The sequence below is a fragment of the Hyaena hyaena genome, unplaced genomic scaffold (assembly GCF_003009895.1).
Source record: "Hyaena hyaena isolate Hyena2069 unplaced genomic scaffold, ASM300989v1 scaffold_989, whole genome shotgun sequence".
NCBI classification, from domain to species: domain Eukaryota; kingdom Metazoa; phylum Chordata; class Mammalia; order Carnivora; family Hyaenidae; genus Hyaena; species Hyaena hyaena.
Window position 1 is genome coordinate 210,639 of NW_024081623.1, and position 19,960 is coordinate 230,598.

At 61.7% G+C, this 19,960-nt stretch overlaps 2 protein-coding genes across 4 annotated transcripts in view; both read right to left on the reverse strand.

The window, feature by feature from the left end:
• Positions 1-335: 335 nt before the first annotated feature.
• On the reverse strand, positions 336-9,479 carry TALDO1 (transaldolase 1). The gene is made up of 8 exons (XM_039221525.1): positions 9,341-9,479; positions 6,233-6,356; positions 4,099-4,206; positions 3,766-3,897; positions 1,250-1,425; positions 936-1,133; positions 708-853; positions 336-529 (listed from the first exon to the last, which is right to left on the reverse strand). The coding sequence occupies exons 1-8, from the start codon at positions 9,435-9,437 to the stop codon at positions 497-499; spliced, it is 1,014 nt and encodes a 337-aa protein (XP_039077456.1). The 5' UTR covers positions 9,438-9,479; the 3' UTR covers positions 336-496.
• A 5,045-nt stretch (positions 9,480-14,524) lies between these two features.
• EPS8L2 (EPS8 like 2) overlaps positions 14,525-19,960 on the reverse strand; it is a 17,313-nt gene continuing 11,877 nt past the window's right edge. For 2 of the 3 annotated variants that reach the window (XM_039221567.1, XM_039221568.1), the window contains 11 exons: positions 19,536-19,624; positions 19,346-19,420; positions 18,998-19,146; positions 18,731-18,863; positions 18,489-18,601; positions 17,255-17,360; positions 16,474-16,587; positions 16,154-16,226; positions 15,818-15,998; positions 15,597-15,729; positions 14,525-15,459 (listed from right to left, as the gene is read on the reverse strand). In XM_039221567.1, the coding sequence (XP_039077498.1) occupies positions 15,376-15,459; positions 15,597-15,729; positions 15,818-15,998; positions 16,154-16,226; positions 16,474-16,587; positions 17,255-17,360; positions 18,489-18,601; positions 18,731-18,863; positions 18,998-19,146; positions 19,346-19,420; positions 19,536-19,624 (1,250 nt within the window). In that variant the 3' untranslated portion in view covers positions 14,525-15,375. The remainder of the gene's footprint in view (positions 15,460-15,596; positions 15,730-15,817; positions 15,999-16,153; positions 16,227-16,473; positions 16,588-17,254; positions 17,361-18,488; positions 18,602-18,730; positions 18,864-18,997; positions 19,147-19,345; positions 19,421-19,535; positions 19,625-19,960) is intronic. The other variant, XR_005526293.1, reaches the window with a different exon arrangement.

Consider the following 19,960-nt stretch of genomic DNA (forward strand, 5'->3'; position numbering starts at 1 on the left):
CCCTTCCCTGTGCAGCATGTTGGGGACGGACTGCCAGGGGAGGTGTCCGTGTGAAGCAGTGCCACACGGCAGCCGGGACTCCGAGCTATCAGCCAGCGCACACCAGACCGTCCCCACGGCACGCCACCGCCGCTCCACATGGGAACGGAAGCGGCAGGGGTGCCCCCACCTGCTGGCTCCAGCCGCACGCTCTGGGCCTCCCAGGTCACCGCCTCACGGGCGCATGGCCAAGGTGAGGGCCTGTGGCAGCCTGGGTCACCCCAGCTGGACTCCGGTTGTAGCCAGAGGCTGGGGCAGCGGTGCCCAGTGAAGGGGCTGCAGCCAGACTCGGGAAAGTAGCAAGAAAAGTGATTGCTTTAATGAGTTAGGTAAAATTTTACATAGAATCTATGATCCGTCCCGGCTCCAATTGGTAAAAAATGCACAATTCATCGCAGGCGCATACACTCTGCCCTGATCAGGCGGTGCAGATGTGGGTCCGGCCTCAGGCGCTCTGCTATTTTCCATTCTCTGCGCTGAACATGCGTTCCTGGAAGGGGACAGCGTGAGAGGTGCCAGGAAGGGCTCGCCCCCACCCCCATCCCGCCTTCGGCACAGGAAGGAAGCGGGGCCTCCGCCGGAGTCCCGCCCAGGCTGCCAGGGAACTGACGCCCCCAGGGTCCCCACGGAAGTCCCGGCGCTGCCCGACTCCACCCTGGGGTGCTCACCATCAGCACCCGCTCCAGCTTCACGGCGTCGGCAGCAAACTTGCGGATCCCGTCCGAGAGTTTCTCCACAGCCATCTGGTCCTCGTTGTGCAGCCAGCGGAAGGCCTTCTCGTCCAGGTGCACCTTCTCCAGGTCGCTCGCCTGGGCTGGGGGCACAGGCGTCACCCAGGGCCTTCTGTGTCCGCCCGCCCCACCCCGTGCCGCTGGGACCCGGTGCGGCGGCCTTACCCGCCTTGGCTGACAGCGTGGGTGCCAGCTTGCTGTTGTCCTTGAGCAGCTCCGCCAGCAGCTTGGGCGAGATGGTGAGGAAGTCACAGCCCGCCAGCGCCTTGATCTCGCCCGTGTTGCGGAAGGAGGCGCCCATGACAATAGTCTTGTAGCCAAACTTCTTGTAGTAGTTGTAGATCTTGGTGACGCTCTTCACCCCTGTGGTGACACACGTCGCGCTCCTGAGCGGCTTCCCGGCTGCACTGCTGCCCGCCCACAGCGCCACCACCCGGGCCCTGCTGCACCCCTCCCCCGTGCTCCCAGGGGCAGCTCACCGGGGTCCTCCAGGGGCTCGTAGGACTTCTTGTCTGTGTTGGCCACGTGCCAGTCGAGGATGCGGCCCACGAAGGGGGAGATGAGTGTCACCCCCGCCTCAGCGCAGGCCACCGCCTGGGCGAAGGAGAAGAGCAGCGTCATGTTGCAGTGGATGCCGTGCTGCTCCTCCAGCTCCCTGGGGGGACAGGGCGGGGTGAGCCGGGTCAGGGACCCCCGGGAGCCTGCGCTGCGCCACAACTCCCACCTCCTCTGGAAAGATGCTCCTGATTCCCTCGCGGGACAGGCGGGAATGGGGTGGCCCCTCCCTCCACAGCACATCTGCGACATTCAGCAGGGCGCTTCCCAGCCAGCGGGTGAGGGGTGACTGGAATTTTCATCAAACTCACACTTCCAAACAGGGACAAAGGCAAGCCAGGTCCCCCGGGAGCCACAGTGGGCCTCCTTGGCCCAGACACGCACATTGGCACCTGGGAGCCCGGTCCCGCGCCGCCTCCCAGAGCTGGCCGGGGTGGACACTGCGGGCTCACCTGACACAGTACCGCCCCACCCCCTGCGCCACAGTGCACTGGGATGTCCTGGGGTTGACCCGAGACAGGCAGTGCCCACTCTGCCACACACTGGGGAGTGGGCCGCGACGGCCAGGCCTGCGCTCAGGCCCCTCTAGACATGTTTCTACCCCAAGGGACAGCTTCAGAGTGGCCTCCGTGGTAGCGTTCAGGAAGTGTGGCTGCGGAGGACGAGGTGGCGGCGGGTGGCCGGCCTCTGCCACGGCCCGTGCACAGCACAGTGCTTGTGTGTCCCTGGCGCGGGCGCCTGCGGCTCAGGCTGGCCCACGGGAGGTGTGGTGCTCAAGGACAGGCCCTCCTGCGACCACCACCTCAGCAACACCCAGCAGCAAATGCGGTGCATTTTTGGAAGCAGCTGGGGCAAGGCGTGTGTGTGTGTGTGTGTGTGTGTCTGTGTGTGTGCGCGCGCGCTCTGGGAGGTTAATTTATCAAAAGTGTGAAACAGAAGACAGACACTGTGGGCAAACAGTCTGTGAACAGGGGATTCACAAAGGATAGGACTCTGTCCCATCTCACGCTGACACGGGGAAAGACAAAACTGCAGAAGAAACCAGACAGATTTGGCAGCAAAAGCTACAGTCTACACAGCTAATCCTCAATAGGACTCTGGCCTGATCTGCACGGGGCTCCGTCTGCACAGCAAGTTTCCAGTGACCACGAAGGCTGCGTATGGGTGCTGCCGAGCCTATCATGCTCCGTGCTGGCATCGGGCATGGCCCCGGGCTCCGCTCGCTTAGCCAACGCGCCCACGTGCTCACCGTGCTGCTAGGGGAGGTTTTCAGCCTCGTGGCACTGTGTGGATGTGGCTTCAGAAGCGGCTTGGACATGGGGCACCTGGGTGGCCCAGTTGGTTGAGTGTCTGACTTCGGCTCAGACCATGATCTTGTGGTGTGTGGGTTTGAGCCCCGCGTTGGGCTCTGTGCTAACAGCTTGGAGCCTGGAGCTGCCTCAGATTGTGTCTCTCCCCACCCCCCACTCATGCTCTGTCTCTTTCTCAAAAATAAATCAAAAAATTAAAAAAAAAAAAAAAAGAATGGCTTGGACACATTTCAGCCCCGTTCTGACCTGGGCCTCAGTCTGTCTGCATGAGTGCGTGTGGAGGCAGCGGCTGAGACCCGGTACTTGCAGCCTCCCGTACGTGTCCACTTTAATGGCAGCTTCCTGTTGGCCTGGCTGTGCTGCCCGACTCCCCTGCTAGGACTCGGGACACTTGGAGTAATGAGCTGCTGAGGGCTCAGGAAAGGGAGCTGGTGAGTGAGACCAGCGGACTTGGTGTCGAGAACAATTTCTAGGGTTTTCAGAAAGTGTTCTAAACACTGACAGAAATAACAAGTATCAAAGTAAACGGGAAAAAAGTAGGGCCACAGACGGCACAGCCAGTGGGGCATGGCCGGCGCGACACGGAGACCCTACTCCCTCCAGCGAGTCCCCAAGGCCGGACACGGACGTTCAAGGCAGCGTCACCCGTGACGGCCCCAAAGGCAGAAACACCACAAGTCCACCCAAAAGCGAATGGCCAACAAAATGTGGTGTAGGCGCAAGGGAGCATCAGCCTCAGCAGGGACGCGGCCCTGACACACGCTGCCGCTTGAGTGAACCTTGGAAACGTGCCACGCGAGGAAAGTGACACAAAAGGCCACGTGTTCTGTGGTCCTGTTGACGTGAGACAGCGGAGCAGGCAACGCCGGAGAGCCAGAAAGCGGGTGAGCGGCCGCAGGTGTCAAGGGGCCGAGAAAACCCAGGCCCCGTCGTGCGTGAGACGCCCCGGCTGCCCGGACGCTCGGGGCAGCTGTTCTGTCTGTTCCACTCAGCACGTCCGGGATGACGACGATCTGCTCTTTGCAGGCGGTGCCAGCGGGAGGACGGAAGTCTGGGGCCTCCTGGGGGCCTTGCTTCTCCCTGGACGTGGCCACACGGCGCCTGCCCCAGAACCCCCAGCAGATACTCACCTTCCAGCCTGAATCCCTTCCCAGGTGGACGACAGCTTTATGAGGATCCGGTCCTTGCTGATCCCGGCTTCCTGGTAGAGCTCGATGAGGCGCCTGGCTCGGGCCACCATGGCGTCCTTGTCAAAGGACAACCTAGGACAACAAAGGGGTTCTTGACAAACAGCAGCCTGGCCTCACGACGCCCACCAAAAAGGAGCAGAGCAGCCAGGAGCCCTGTCTCCCCCTGCCCCTCCTTCAGGGGGTCTACACAGAACGCAGGCTGGACGCGAGTCGCCGAACAGGGCAGACGGAGCGGGGCTGCGGAGCCCTGACCCCGCCGACCCGAGTCCTCACCTGGCATCTACTTCTGTGGATACACGGCCCGGAATCTTCTTTAATATTTCTGCCCCAAACAACACAAAAAGCTTATCGATAGCATTTTTAATCTGTTCCTCCTGTGACCTGAAATTCAAGGGGAAAAATTAGGTCAAAAGCTTGTTCCTCTTAAGCACATAGGATGTTACAAAACAAACTCTTCTCGTTCCTTTGCAAATTCCTTTCCCTTCACCTTCCTCTTTTCTTTTTTTAATACTTATTTATTTTGAGAGAGTGAGAGAAAGTGGGAGAGTAGGAATGGGGGAGGGGGAGGGAGGGAGAGAGAGAGAGAGAGAGAGAGAGAGAGAGAGAGAGAGAGAGAGAGAGGAGAGAGAGGGAGAGAATCCCAAGCAGGCTCTGAACTGTCAGCACAGAGCCTGACACAGGGCTCGATCTCAGGAACCATATCATGACCTGAGCTGAAATCAAAAGTCAGACGTTCAAACACCTGAACCCCCCAGGCACCCCTTATCTTCCTTTTCTTAAAACAAACAAGGGGCCTGGGGGGCTCAGTTGGTTAAGCGTCCAAATTCAGCTCAGGTCATGATCTCACAGTTCGTGGGTTCGAGCCCCGCGTTGGGCTCTGTGCTGACAGCTCGGAGCCTGAAGCCTGCTTCGGATTCTGTGTCTCCTTCTCTCTCTCTGACTCTCCCCTGCTCACGCTGTCTCTATCTCTCTCTCAAAAATAAATAAAACATTAAAAAATTAAAAAAAAAAATTAAAAACAAAAAACAAGAAAACAAAACACACACACTCCCCACCCCACCCCAACTGTAGTAAAACGCACACGGCACAAGAGGCACTACCATAGCCACGTCTAAGCGCCTGGCGGGCATGAAGGCCATGTACACTGTGCAGCTGTCGCGACCGTCCATTCGCAGAATTTCGTCCCAAACTGAATCCCTGCACCCCGTGGCACTTTCCGTCCCCTGGAAGTGGCCTGGGCAGGCAAGTACAGCGCACAGTGATTTCCAAAACGCCCAGCATCTGGGGGTTGCCAGCCCAGCACACACAGGAAGATCTCCAGCCTGTGCATCGCGGGCAAGGACCCGTGTGTGGCTGGACACAGGGATCACTAAGGGCACCACCTGGCCACCCAACGCCAGAAGCACCGAGGCCTTGGGGACGCAATGAGGTGAAAGAGCAAGAGAAGAGAAAGGCAGCTGGCGGAGGCAGGGCCGTGCCTGGTGGAGGCTGGAGCGGGGAGCAGGCGCCGCACCCGCACGCCGCCTGGATCCACGCATCCCACAGGCACCCCCTGGCTGTGTGCTGTCACCCTGATGAAAACAAAGTGACATCGGGAAGGGGAACATGGAGGGGGAGGAGCAGGGACAGACGGTAAATGGGCACCACGGAACATTCTAGGAGGTTCTGTGCTCCAGGACTGGATTGCGGGGATAGCTGCACCGCTGAATACATTTACTAGACAAACTGAGCTGTGCATTGATGAATCTCGCTCTAGTAACACTGTTAAACCATAAAATGACAAGAGGAAGGTCACCACAAAAGGGCAGGAGGGATCTGCGGGGTGCTGCACCTTACTGGGGCATTTACGGGGATCCAGGCTCCTGACATTCACTATGGCTGCACTGTCTTCTGTGTAAATAACATTCTGATAAAGTTGATAAAAACACACACAAACACCCAGGTTTCCGAGTCTAAGAGGTTTGAGAACTGAAATGCAGCACTGCCCCCCCCGCCCCCCAGCTCACCCCCCTGCCCCCCACCCACCGCCCCAGCTCACCCACCCTGCCCCCCAGCTCACCCGCCCCCGCTCCCCAGCTCACCCCCCCTGCCCCCCAGCTCACCCACCCCCGCTCCCCAGCTCACCCCCCTGCCCCCCAGCTCACCCACCCCCGCTCCCCAGCTCATCCCNTTCCTCTCTTTCCCTTTCAGGATGCTTCCATTGCACACAGATTCCACGTGATGAGAGAGAAGCACCCTGAAAAATTCAACAGCAGGTAAGATGCCCTCAGCCTGCCGCCTGGCAGACATGACGCTGGCCCCGCCCCCGCCCCCCCGCCCCCCAGCTCCCCCCCCCCCGCTCCCCAGCTCATCCCCCCTGCCCCCTAGGTCACCCCCCCAGCCCCCCCCCCCCCACCCCCCAGCTCACCCGCCCAGCCTCTTGCCGTAGGCGATGGCCTCGTCCAGCAGCGCCTCGTAGGCGGGCATCTGCGCTGCGGCCAGGATCAGGGAGGGGTTGGTGGTGGCATCCTGCGGCTTGTACTCCTCGATGGCTGGGGAGATGATCGCAGACAGCAGGAGTCAGTGGGGTGCTTGCTTCCCCCTGCACGTCCCCCCTGAGTCCCCCCAACACGTACACGGAGTCAGGGTCGCCCTCCAGCCTGGAGCCACACTTCACACACACTTCCTTCCCCGACCCGACCTGGAAGGCTGGGCCAGGGGCAGCAGTTTGCACAGTAATAAAACAACAAGATTAAGGCCAGAGATCAAATGCAAATGCGCCTTGTGAGACTTGGCATGAGGGAGGCCAGGAGGCGCCGGAAGAAGCTGGAAACCAGGGTCAGCAGGTGCCGGGGCGCCGGCGCGTGACAGCAGGCTTTCTTCCTTCAGCAGCTCTCCTTCCTTCTATCACCCGCCACCCTGGTTTTTCTTAGCGACCAAGTCAGGAATGATGAGAAACCAAGGGGGCTTAACCTGGAGCCTCGCTGACCAGACAGGCCAGCGGGGCGGAGCGCGGGCGAGCAGGGCTGGCCAACGGCTCCCCCATCACGCTGCTGGCCTCCAGAGGGCTAGCTGGTGCAGTAAACGGACTGCACGACTGAAAAGTAGTGTTTTCAAAGTCCCCTCTGATGACGAAAGTAGGAGACGGACAGCAGGTCGGGGGCCGCCAGGAACAGGGAGGGGCGGCTCTCGGGGCAGGAGGGACGTCTCTGCCCTAACAGTCCGCAGGCAGGGTCTATGCGTGTCATAAATCACTGCGGGCGGCGCTGCTCCCCGCCCCCGTTCAGGTTTGAAGCTGCGGACCACCGAGCCACGCTCCTGGTCCCAACACCATGCCGCGGTCACATAACTGTCACCTCTGGTGGACAGCAGGCGAAGCATTCATGGGATTCTATGGGCTAATTTTACAACTTCCTGTGAGTCTATATTTCAAAATAGTAAGTTAAGAAGTGCTCTGGGTGGTGTTTATGCAAGTGTGTCAAAACTCGTGGAGGAATGCACTGAAATGGTGCCTTTTGTGATATTAAATGAGGTCTTGATAAGGCCAACTTTCAACAAGCTTAAGGACAAAACCAATACTTATCTTGAGGCAGCATATGGGCTTCAGGGTCCCGGGAACCTTAAACTGAATGTGGAACTCAGGGGGTCACTGTTCAGTAAAGAGCGTCCGTGGTTTGATTACGTTTTCAAAGAGGGGTATGAGCCACCTCCCAACTCCTGCCGAAGTTACGGACCCTCACTTCACAAAATGACCACAAAACCGAATGCTCAATTTACAACTATGTAATGTTTATGGATATACGTTATTAACTAATATATTTTTATAAAGTTGCTAATATTCATTAAAAGTAAAAAATGTTGGGGCGCCTGGGTGGCTCAGTCGGTTGAGCATCCAACTGCAGCTCAGGTCATGATCTCGTGGTTCATGAGTTTAAGCCCCGCGTCGGGCTCTGTGCTGACAGCTCAGAGCCTGGAGCCTGTTTCAGATTCTGTGTCTCCTCCCTCCTCCTCCCCAGCTCACACTCTGTCTCTCTCTCTCTCTCTCTCAAAAATAAACATTTAAAAATATATGGTTTAGATTTTCTTTTAATTTTTAATGTTTATTTTTGAAAGAGACCGAGTGAGAGAGAGGGGGGAGGGGCAGAGAAAGAGGGAGACACAGACTCTGAAGTAGGATCCAGGCTGTGAGCTGTCAGCACAGAAACCCAGGGCTCGAACCCACAAACCATGAGATCATGACCTGAGCCAAAGTCAGATGCCCCACTGACTGAGCCACCCAGGCGCCCCTAGATATTTCTTTTTTTATTATTCTGGTGGAGACAGAGAATCCCAACCAGGTTCATTCAGTTAAGTGTCCAAATCTTGATTTCAGTGCCGGTCATGATCTCATGGTTTGTGAGTTCGAGCCCCATGGCAGACTCTGGGATGACACTGTGGAGCCTGCTTGGGATTCTCTCTCCCAGTCTCTCTCTGCCTGTCCCCCTAATTGCACTCGCGCGCGCTCTCTTTCTCTCAAAAATAAATAAACATTAAAAAAAAAAAAAAAGGCAGCCAAATGTGCACATTCACTCTCCTGGATAAACAATCCTCTTACTCAGAGTAACCGAAGAGGAATTCAGGCCTGTTTGTCAGGTCACCATGAGAAAGCAGAAAAGAAAGGAAGTCACTCTGTATTGTGTGCCCCACAACATCGTCCCACAGTGTGTTCACGATTTTCCTGAAAATCTTGTTTGCTGGGATGGGCACCCCGAGGACAGAGCGCTAAGGATTAACGGTATAATCCTTCCTTACCCTCCGTTCTCTCCGTGAACACAACTCAAACGCTGGAAAATCTAAACTTTAACAGCAGGACAACCTTTGCTCTCCTCGGAGCACTGAGCTTTCCCCGCGGTGCCGCGGCCCCCGGTTGCGGACACCCCCCGCGGGACTCCGGCAGCGGCCCCGCGGCTAAGGCTGTCCCCGGGCGGGGGAAAGATGTGCAACAGGAGGTTGCACAAGCGGGTGGTGTCATTCCCGGTCTCCGGGCTTTCCGGGCCCAGAACGGACTCGAGTTCCCGCTCAGCAGGCCCACCTGGGCTGCACGAAACTGCACCGGGCGGACACGGGGTCCAGGTGGGAACCAGGCCCGGGGCCGCCGGGATCTCCTCCTCCTCACAGAGCCTCTCAAGGTCCTCCCGGGCTTCCCAGCAGCTCGGAGGGAGCCCCCTGCCCGCCCCGGCCTGCTGCGCCCTCCCAACAGCTCCCCTCAGCGCCGGCGCCCCCTCCTCACCTACCGGCATCAGCCCTCACCCCTACGGGACCCCCGATCGCGCCCCCAGGACCCCCAACCCCCCGGTCCCTGCGCCCCGCCCCGCCACACCTGTGCCTTCCGGGCCGTGCCCCGAGGACCCCGATCCCCCGGTACCTGACCCCCCCACCCGGGCCCCCGCCCCTCAGGACCCTGATTCCGCGGCCGCCTCGTGCGCCCCCGCCCCGGACCCGCCGGCTTTCCGCGTCCACGACCCCTCGCCCCCAGCACGGCCGGTCAGCGCCTCACCGTTGAAGTCGCCCGTGTCGGCCACCACGGTAGTGAACTGCTTGAGCTGCTCCAGGGCGCTCTCCATCCTCTGCCGCTTTACCGGGGAGCCCGACATGGCGAAGCGGCGGCGGAGCGCGGAGGCCCACAATGCCCCGGGGCCCCTTCGCGCCGGCCAATCGGAGAGCGGCGCGGGAGGGCGGGGCCGTGGGCGCCCAGCGGCAGGGCGAAGCCCCGCCCCGGCGGCGACGCCCCGCCCCGGCGACCGAGCCCAGCCCCGGACCCGCCCGACCTGAGGGCGGCTGCAGGGAGCGGGCGTGTCCTTGGGTCGGTGTGCCCTTCCCCGGAGCAGCTCTGCGCCCCGAGCGATGACGCAACCCGAGTGACGCAGCCCCCGAGCGGTGCGCCCCCGAGCGGTGACCCCCGAACGGTGTCCCCCAGGGAGGTGTTCCCTCCAAGTGACGCAGCCCCCGAACGGTGTCCCCCAGGGAGGTGTTCCCCCCAAGGGACGCAGCCCCCGAGCGGTGCGCCCCCCAGGAGTGACTGGACCCTGGAGTGCGGCGCCTCCGGAGCCGTCGGACCCCCGACGGGCGCGACCTTTCACCTCCCCGCTCGGTGAAACGCATAGAGCTTTAGCGAGCAGTTCAGGCGCCTGACGCGGTGAAACCTCCCCGGTGAGCAGACGCTCGGAATCGGCCTCCGGTGAGCCCGGGCCGAGGCCGGAGTGTCCCCTGGAAGCGGCCAGCCTGGGCGGCCAGAAGACACGGTCCGGGGGACACTGGCAGCCGACAAAGGACTGGAGGTCGGCGTGGGCCCGTGTCGCTGTCGCCTGGTCTTCGCGGGGCCGCAGCCCGGCCCTCCCCTCCGGGCCCTCGCGCACTCGCCCGGGAAGGAGGCGGCTGGAGACCAGGACCCTGCGGACGCATCTTCAGATCCAGAGCCACAGGGTGGACCCCTTCCTTCCCTCTGCTGGGAACCTGGCCCAGATAAGGCACACGAAGTTCAGAAAGTGTCCCAAAGGCACTGTCCATGAAACCCGTGGCCGGAAGCCTACCTGCTGGTTTCATATAGGTTGTTTCTCTTTCTTTTTCCTTGCTGTGCAGTTCTCCCTACGCTCCGGACCAAGTTCTTGTCAGACGTGTGTGCCGTGTAGGTATTTCCTCCAAGTCTGTGGTTTGTCTTTCTATTTTCGGATCTGCCACGGAAAGCCCAGGCAATACAAGAAGAAATGGAGGCACGGCGTTACCTCAAAATGTAAAACTCGGCACGATGGCCACGCTGGGGGCGCAGCGGGGTGAGGGGCACCAGGCCCTGTGCCCTCTGCCTCTCCCAAGGCTCCTGGCGTCCGAAGAAGGGAGCTCACGGCCCAGTTCAACAACTGCGTGCTGGCTCTTCTCTCCGTGGCCATGCGGATGGCCCGACAGAGCCTGTGTCCTGATAGGCAACCCGGCATTTGGCAGCCATGACCTGGAACATACGTTGTGCAGAGCGCGGCAGAGTTAGGCGCAGGCCAGTGCAGCAGGGCAGGGGCGACACTGCTGGCGTGGCGGGGGAGGCACGGCCCCCAGGGCCCCCACCTCTGCTCACTGCTCTGTGCTAGCACCCCAAAGCCGAGCCGAGCAGAGGCTCCGTGCAAGAGGAGGAGCTGTCGGTGGGCGCCCCGAGTGTGTGGCGCTGGCCGGTGGAGGGGCTCGTGGTGCAGAAGAATGTGTTCCATGCTCTTCCGGGCTCCGGCCCCAAGTGCTCACAGGAAATCACACTGAGTAGCGCACTTACTCTGCCAGTTTAAAGGGGCTGTTGTGGGTGTGGCCTTGGTGTCCTGGTGGCCTGGTGTGGAGCCAGGGCATTCTGTGAAAGGGAGGTCTATGCAAAACGACCTCCTGGGGCCACTGATATCCAGAATATACACAGAGGTCCTAAATCTCAACAATAAAACCCATCCCAATTAAAAAATGGGCAGAGGATGGGGCACCTGGGTGGCTTAGTCGGTTAAGTGTCCGACTTTCGCTTAGGTCATGATCTCGCGGTTCGTGGGTTCGAGCCCCGCGTCGGGCTCTGTGCTGACTGCCGGCTCAGAGCCTGGAGCCTGTTTCAATCTGTGACTCCCTCTCTCTCTGACCCTCCCCTGCTCGTGCTGTCTCTCTCTCTCTCTCCTAGAAATAAATAAAACATAAAAAAAAAAATGGGCAGAGGACTTGAACAGGCATTTCTCCAAAGAAAACAGACACCTGGCAACCAGTACGTGGAAAGATGCCCCATCACTAATGACCAGGGAGGTACAGATCAGAAGTAAGGTGCCGCCCCTTGGCCGTCAGGATGGTGGCTGTCAAAACAGCAGGAACCATGTGTGCGGCCCCCCGGGCCCTGTGAGAGGCATTAACATGCGTTTCTGCAGGTTGGGAGGCGGGCGCGGCTGCATCTCCTCGCTGGGTCCACGTCCGTGTGCAGGGACACGTTGCCTGGATGGAAGTGGCCAGAGAAAACCAGCTTCACACGGAAGCTGGAAAAGGAAGGGGCGCGTCCATCACCTTCTCGGAGAACGTGGACCTTCTCCTCTGGGACAAGAGCAAACCCCAGCCGGGGGCAGAAGGCTAACCTACACTAGCTCCCCTTCCCCGTGGGTCGCAGCAGAGCCCTCCTGCCCCCCAGTCCATCCTGCTCTGAGCTCCGAACGGCCTGCATGGTCCCCCGGAGAGCGCTTCCTGGGGCGGCCGCTGTCCTCACCATGGGGGGGGGGTGCTGAGACTGGATGAAGTGAGAGTGTTTGCTGCCAGATCCCCCAGGGGGTGTGGTGGGGACGGGACTGGCCACGCCGGATCCTCGCAAAGGAGTCCACGGCTTCCCCAGGCGGCTTGCGTACCCTCTGCTCATGCGCGAGCCCCCTGAGCAAGGCTGATCATCCCTTCGCGTCCGTTTCCTGGGTTGGTCATAGCACAGCACCATCTCCTGCGTGGCTAAAACAGCAGGAATTCATGGGCTCCGGTTCTGGAGGCTGGGGGTCAGAGATCAAAGGTGTGTCCCCTGGGCTGGTTCCTTCTGAGTCCTCGAAGAGCGAGGGTCTGTTCGTGCCCCCCGCCCCTCGCTCCCGGCCCCAGCTGCTGGCAGGGCCTGGGCCATCCCTGATGCTTCTCGACCTGTAGATGACCGATCACAGCGTCTCTGCCTCCATCTTCACCTGACGTTCTCCAGTATGTGTGCACGTGTCCAATGTCCTTATTATAAGGACACCAGTCACGTGGGCCCAACCTAATGAGCCTATCTCGTATGATTTTGGGGGGATACATTCAACCTCCAACACACTTCTGTATTGCTATCAAAGCAGCTTAGAGCTCAGGGTCCCTGGAAGAGTCCTGGGGCCCCCGCAGGCCCACTGCCACCCGTCAGTCACCCCAGTGGCTCTCTGGCGAGCCCTGTCCTTAATTGTGAGGAATCCAAACTCATCAGCTCATTTTATTTATTTTTTATTTTAAAAATTTTTAATGTTTTATTTTATATTTGAGAAGGAGACAGAGCATGAGCAGGGAGGGACAGAGAGACAGAGACAGAATCCGAAGCCGACTCCAGGCTCTGAGCTGTCAGCATAGAGCCCGATGTGGGGCTTGAACTCATGAACCGGGAGATCATGCCCTGAGCCGGAGTCGGATGCCCAATCGACTGGGCCACCCAGGCGCCCAGGTGGGGAGCCTATGTTTCTCCAAGCACAGAGCCATTTCTCAGTGCTGCCTCCACCTGTGAGCTCTTTCCCCGGTGACGTCCCCGTCCCCAGTACCACCTGCTCCAGGTAACAGGGGCACATCTTGCCTCCGTCCTCTTTCTAGCTGCCTGATACAGGCGTGAGGAACAGCCTACCCTGGCACCATCCCTTCCATGCACTAATTTCTTGGTAAATCAAATGTTTTGAAACAGTAACACAGAAAGGAAAAGGAAAAGCCCCTTCTTAAATGGCAAGGGAAGCCTCTCTTGCCTGCTGGCCGCCCCAGGCTCAGACGTGAGACGTGGATTAGCTGTGGGGGAGTGGGGGAGGGGAACCACGCTGGTCTGGGGAGGGCCACAAAGACACTCCTGTCCCCAACACAGAGACGGGCCTTGTTTGAGGGGACGTTTGCTGGCAGCGTAGCTGGGCCCAGAGTGGATGCTGGGCAGGCACCCCCCCGCCCCTTGCCCAGTGTGACGCTCCAGGCTCCACCCATGGTCAGACACTTGGAAGGCCCCGTCACCCCTGGGGCTGGCACCACCAGGCCCTCCCTCCTCCCTGCTTGGCCAGTCTGGTGTGGGAGGTGAGGAGGTGAGAAGTTAGGGACACAAATCAGGCCAAACTGCATGTGAGTCCAGCTCCTCCCCTGCTCTGGGGTACGACAGCCCCAGCTCCCCCTGACTCAGGCCTGCTGGACAGACTCGGGCCCACGTGGCCTGTCCCAGCTGAGAGGTGGGGCTTCTGGGGCCTGAGGGCTGGGCCCGGCTCATCACCAGACCAGCTGACAGCCCTCTCAGTCCCCCAACCCCACGAGGCACAACTTCTGCACCCGAGCCCCCTGCGGTTGCCCCCGCCCATCAAACAGACCAGAGGACTAAGCCCTCTGGACACCCTCATCCAGGGTTGGCCCACCAGCTGCCTGGGGGAAATACAGGTCAAGATGCCCCCCTTCTGGGCAGGTACTAGGGTGCCCCGTTTGCCAAGCACCACAGCACACAGAGATGCCAGCAGAGGGTGCCAGAGGCTTCCTCCGAGGGTGGGGCCCACGTGAGCTCAGGTGGGCCCTGGGGAGTAGTCAGGTGTCCTGAGGTGTAGGGCACAGCCCACTGTGTACTCAGGGACCCCTCCACTCCTGCACTGAAGCCTTCATAGCTGACAGCCAACCCAGTCCCATATCCATCCATCAAGCCCTCCTCTAAGGTGTATCCCTCACCCAGCTTGGGGCGAAGCTGGGGCCTTCTGGACCTCTGGCCTGAGTGGGGGGCACGGCAAGCAGCGTGGGCAGGGCTCCCCTCAGGCCCTCACCTCCCAGGAACATTCTCTGGGCCTGCTCGGACACACGTGCAGGCGAGGGGCTCCTGGGCGCACCCCGTGGAGTCAGGGATAAGTGGTCTCCCTTGGAAAGGTCACCACCTGGCCTCTGCCCGGTGGCTCCTACAAAGGGTGCAATCGCAGGTGGGCTCCAGGCTCACAGTGACCCCTTCCCCACCCACAGGAGACAGACACGTGGCTGCTAGTGTACTTAATTGGTTTAATGACATGGTCTTTGAACCTCGGTCATCTGTCATCTCTGCAGAGTTGAGGGCTCCAAGGCTCACCCACCACCCACACAGCACACGAGCCTGGCCTGAGACCTGGTCAGAGAAAGTTCCTTTCTTGGGCTCTGCCTTGGGGGTGGGAGTGGCATCGGGGTGGGGGTGTCTGAGGCCGTGCTTGGGTGACAGTATATCCAGTCCCTCCTCGCTCCTTTCTCCTTGCAAGGGTGGAGGGAGTTCAGCATGTGGCCTCCTCCAGGGGAGCCTGGAGCCACCCCCCGGCCACCTTTGGGGCACAGTGCCCTGGGTGGGGGCTGTGGGCCATACCTGGGGGCGGGGCCCCACTCAGCGCCCGGGGTAGCTGAGGTCTGCTGCCCTTCTGGCCCACAGCCCATCCTCAGGCACATGAGAAGTAGCAGCCAAGGGCATGTGGTTGGGGCTGGGGTCATAAGCATCAGGAGGAGCCCTCGTGTGAATGGGGCGGGGGGGCAAAGGCTAAGTCCCTGGCCGCCTCCTGAGGGCTCTGTGGCCTCAAGGAGAGGGGTCCGAAAGCAGGGAAGGGGGTAGGGCGAAGGGGCTCTGGCTTCGGGGACAGTGCCTGAGGGGCTGGCATCTCCAGGTGGCTAGTTTGGCGGAAGAGGGCCTTGGGGCAGGCAGATGCCAGCCGAGGCACTGGCGAGCCCGAGGACAGGCCATGTGCCGTGAGGTGCCAGCCAGCACCCCCCACCACCCGTGTCCACGGTATAAAATATACACACACGTACAAAAATACTACTCCATGCACTGGGCTGGGCCCCGCCGCGGGCGCCGGGCCCGGCCAGCCGGCTCTAGCTGTCCTCCTCCCCTCTCCTCTGGTTCTTGGAATGAAACTTGCTCATGAGTTCCTCCAGCTCCGAGCCACCTTGCTGCTTCTGGGGGGGAGGGGGGACAGCCTCAGCCCAGGCACCCACAGGCCAGGGTCCTGCCCCCTTTGCAGGCCACGTGGGAGCCCAGGCTTGGGGGGGCGGTGGGCAGCGAGGCGCAGAGCGCTGCGGGACGGCCAGCTCACCTCCAGGACCGCTTTCTGCACGGTGAGCTGGCTGTACACGCGGAACCCCTCCTCTCCACACACCTTCTTCAGCTCCCCCTTGTTGAGCGAGAAGAGCTGGGCCCCCGTCAGAATACCCAGGCTCTCCACGACCCTGGGGGTGGGGGAGTGGGCGTAAGTTTGGGCCGGTCGGGTGGGCCTCCCGCACCCCTGCGCAGCCCCCACCACCCCGCCCCACTCACCGTGGGCTGAAGGCCTTGGCTTCCAGCCACGCGCGGACCTGGTCAGGGTCGGACTCGTAGGTGAGCGGCAGGCCCACGGGCTGGCTGCGCTCCACGCGGAAGTGCCGCTGCGGCTGCGCTTTGATGTTGCTGATCTTCTTGATGAGCTCATCGTTGACCTCGTCCATGTGGTGGATCAGCTCTGCGGGCGGTGCCCTGCACTCAGGCCCGACCCCTAGCTGACCCAGGGCTCCCCACGCTGGTGGAGGACCCTCCTCCCACTGCCCCCCCAGGGGACCCCGGGCCTCGGAGTGCATCCATCTAGTGGCCCCCAGCCCCTGGCAGAGCGCCTCTCACCTTCTTTATTCCCCGCGAAGCTTGGGGGCAGCTTGTGGGTGGGGCTGGCAGGACCCCAGTATTTCAGACTGGCCTGCAGGGGTGGGGAAAGAGGTGAGGGGATGGGGGCGCCATCCGCTTCAGCCTCCCCCGCTTCCAGGGCCTGGTCAGCAGGGGGGACTCCAGGGCTCAGAGCAGGGGGAGGTGGGGGTGTGTTGGGAGGTGGTGGGGGATGGGGTGTGTGGGGGATGGGGTGGGGGGGGAGGTGGGGGGTGCAGGGTGTCTTTCCTGAGATGTGGCTGCGCCTGCTCCCTCACAGCAGCCGAGTGCCCCCCGCTCACCTGCCCCGGGGGCGCCTCCTCCAGACGAATCTCAGCCAGGATGTTGCAGGGCACGTAGCCAGACTGGCCACTGCGGTTCCGAAGCTTCCACCACTGGTGGCCATCTTCCAGCACCTGCGAGCACCCCCTCCTCTTGTCATGGGCACCAGCGCAGGGTGTGTGAGCCCCTCTTTACAGGCAGGTCAGAGAGAGTTCTAGGCACGTCTCCTCTGAAGCTCAGCCTCCCCCGATGCGGATGCCGCAACCCCCCCCACCGAGCTCCCCCACCCCCAGGCCGGCCTTCCATCCCAGCCAGCTGCCCTCCCTCCTTTAACTGTCCCCACCCGCTTCAGCAGCATCCTGCAGGGTGCCACTCACCTCGTGCATGTAGATCACCCCCCCAGCCCGCTCCACTTTCTGTCCCCCACTGGGTGGCCTGGATTCAGGACTGGCACCGAATGATGGCGCCTCAAGGGGTTCCAGGGGTGGGTATGAATGACGCGCCTGGCTGAGTTGAAGGGTCCCCCAGATGGGCACAGGGAAGGCCCATCCTCCAGCGTGAGCCCACCCTAGCCCAGCACAGGGCCCCGGAGCCCCCTCTGAGAGCCCCAAGATCGGGAAGCCTTTCAGGTGGGCTGTGGGGGGGGGTGGGCAGGCTGTGGACTCAGACTGGAGCCTAGGGGCCAGGGTCCCGGGAAAAGGGTTTGGACAGACGTGCCGTGAGCCAGCATCAGGCAGCCTGGCTCCTGCCTGCTGCCCCCCCCCCCCCAGGCAGCCCCCTCCAGCCCAGGCTCCTGCTCACCTCCAGGACCTCGTCCTTGAGCACCGACAGCTCGTTGGCATTACGGGCCGTGAAGTCATAGAGGACCCTGACGTACTTGGCCATAGCGGGTGCAGGTTCGTAGCCCCTGTGCGGAACAGGAGGGCTGAGGCCCAGGGCTGGGCCCGGGAAGCACGGCCCAGGTGCGTGCTGCCTCCTCTCAGCTCTCTGAGGTCGCAGCAGAGAGAGGCTGAGGCTTATCAGCCGGGAACAGAAACTGTGACAGCCCCAGAGCGCCCGGGGCCCCGCACGGAGGTGGGGGCTGCGCAGAGGGGTGGGACGCGGGGAGCCTGTGGGCCTGTCTCAGGGGTCCAGAGCCAGACGTGTACCTGAGAAATGACAGGGTCACCGCCACGCCTGGAGGCAGGTGACCACTGAGGGAGGCAGTCGGTCCACAAGCCCCCGCAGCAGAGGGCTGCCCAGGAGCTGCAGGGGTGCGGGGAGAGGGGCCGCCCTGACCGAGGCTGTTCTGGCCGCAGCGAGGAGCGGGCCTGTGGCTGCCGCCGGGCCGGGCCGTCCCCCGGTCAGTCTGGGCAGCCTCCTCATGCAGCGGCAGGCCGCGGGGCACCGCACAGGGGCGGGGGCTGGAGGCCAAGGGATGGAAACGCTTCTTCCAGCGCGGCCCTGCGCAGGCACCACGGACCCAGGCCGCTGATGTGGGGCGAAGGGAGGGGCACAGCTTTCGGCCCCTCCCCTTCTGAAACCAATCCTGGGATCTGCCAGGGTGACAAGTCTTCCAGGCAGACCCTAGGCCAGGAGTGGGGACAGAGCGGGGAGGAAGGAAGGGGAGTCCCCCAGGCCCTGCGTCTGTTGAAGTGCGTATGTGGGGGCGGGGAGGATGGCTGTCCTGCTCAGACCTTCAGTCTCCTCTCTGGCTCTGAGGCTAAGCCTAAATCAGCCCCAGTAGGTGACAGGGATTGGTGACCCCACTTAACTTCAGCAGCTCAGTAAACTCCTCACCATGATTCTAGAACATACGTGAGAAGACACAGAAAGAGGTAACATATCAGGGTGACAAATTTATGGGTAGTTTGGGACATTTTCTCTTCAGCTCTATGTCATAAAGTTAGAAGGAAAACCTGGTTCTTGTTTGGAAAAACACTGTTTTGAACCGCACGAACAAGGCAGCCGCCGCCGCCCGGTGGCGACATACTCCCATCAGAATCTCCATGTTTCTACGGCTGAGCGGCTCACTCTCGTCTGAAGGGGAACTTACCTGTGAGCATGCGGGGCGCTGACTGATGGGAGGCTGTCCCCCGGGGGCGCGGGCTCTGACGTGACGCTGTGTTTTGGGGAGTTTCGAAAGGATAGTCGGCTCACTGGAGTCGGCTGTGGGGAAGAAGGGCCACCTGCGCTTGGTGTGGGGTGAGGGCCAGGTAGGGAGGGGCGGTGAGGGCGGTGGACAGAGGTGGGCTGAGGGGGTGAGCGCGGCAGCGGGCCAGCGGGGGGAGCTCTGACCTCTTCATCCGGGGCCGACGCCAGCCCCTCCACTTCCCAGGGCGCCTCCTGCAGCACGTCCAGGGGTGGCTCCCAGCCGCTGTGGAACTTGGGCAGGTAGAGGGGTACCTGCGGCTCCCGTGGCCACTCAGAGCTGGGGGTGGGAGGTCCTGGGGGTGAGCCAAGCCCACCCATAGGAGCCCGCCCCACCCAGGAGACCACCCAGTCTGCCAAGTTTGCACCCCCTGCCCTGCATCACCCCCCACCCCTCCCTGCCTGCAGCCGCACCGGGGGCGTGTCCATGTCTCCCCCAGTGACTCCCACAGCGTCGTCTCCTTGGGGACTAGGTGGCCTCGCAGGAAGCCCACGGCGTCACGGGAAAGCATGGGGCTGGAGACGGAGCACGCGATGTCCGGGCCCCCACAGGTGCTGACGATCTGGGGCAGAGTGGGGTTCAGAGGAGGCCCCGCCCACGGGACCGCAGCCCTAGCTCGCTCGCTAGAGGCCCCGCAGGCCAGCCACGCTCACAGCGTGGATGCGTGGCCTCAGCTGCCTGCCTGAGGTGGGCACCTGCTTCCCCCCACCTTCAGTCAGGGGCAAACCACCCCGGGGCCCCGCTCCCCTGGCCCCAGGCACCAGGTCCAGCGGTCCGAAGAGGAAGTGCACCAGTTCTGCCGCGCTGGGGTTCTGGATGTGCTTCTGCAGCTTGGCCTGGAGTGGGGGGTGCAGACAGACGGGGTGGGGGGATGATGATGGGGATAAGGGGGGGAAGGACCCCAGGCTCCTCAGTGTCCCACAGACAGCGGGAGAGGATTACAATACTCACAAGCAGGTTGATAGCCAGCTTGATTTTCTGAAAACAGTCGATAAACTCGGCCTCGGAGGGGGGCCGTGCCCGGAGCGTAAGGACGCCCTCTGGAATGGGGGCAGTGGCTATGAACCTGGCTGGCCCAATCACTGACCCCAGCGGGCCTGGCCCTCAGCAGCCCACCTACTCAGGCTGGACCTCTTGAAGCTCAGTGGCCACTTGTCCCCATGACCACAGTCCATCTGCCTCCACTGCACCTCGGTCTCTCCATCCTATATTCTCCTGCATCCCCCCCACCCCCGCCCCGTGTCTCCCCCCTACCCCCCACCCCTCACCCCATGTACCCCCACCTTCTCCCCCGCCCAGTGTACCCCCACACCCTCCCCTGCCCCATGCACCCCACCCCCGCCACTGTCCCGCACACCCCCCCCCGTGTCCCTCCC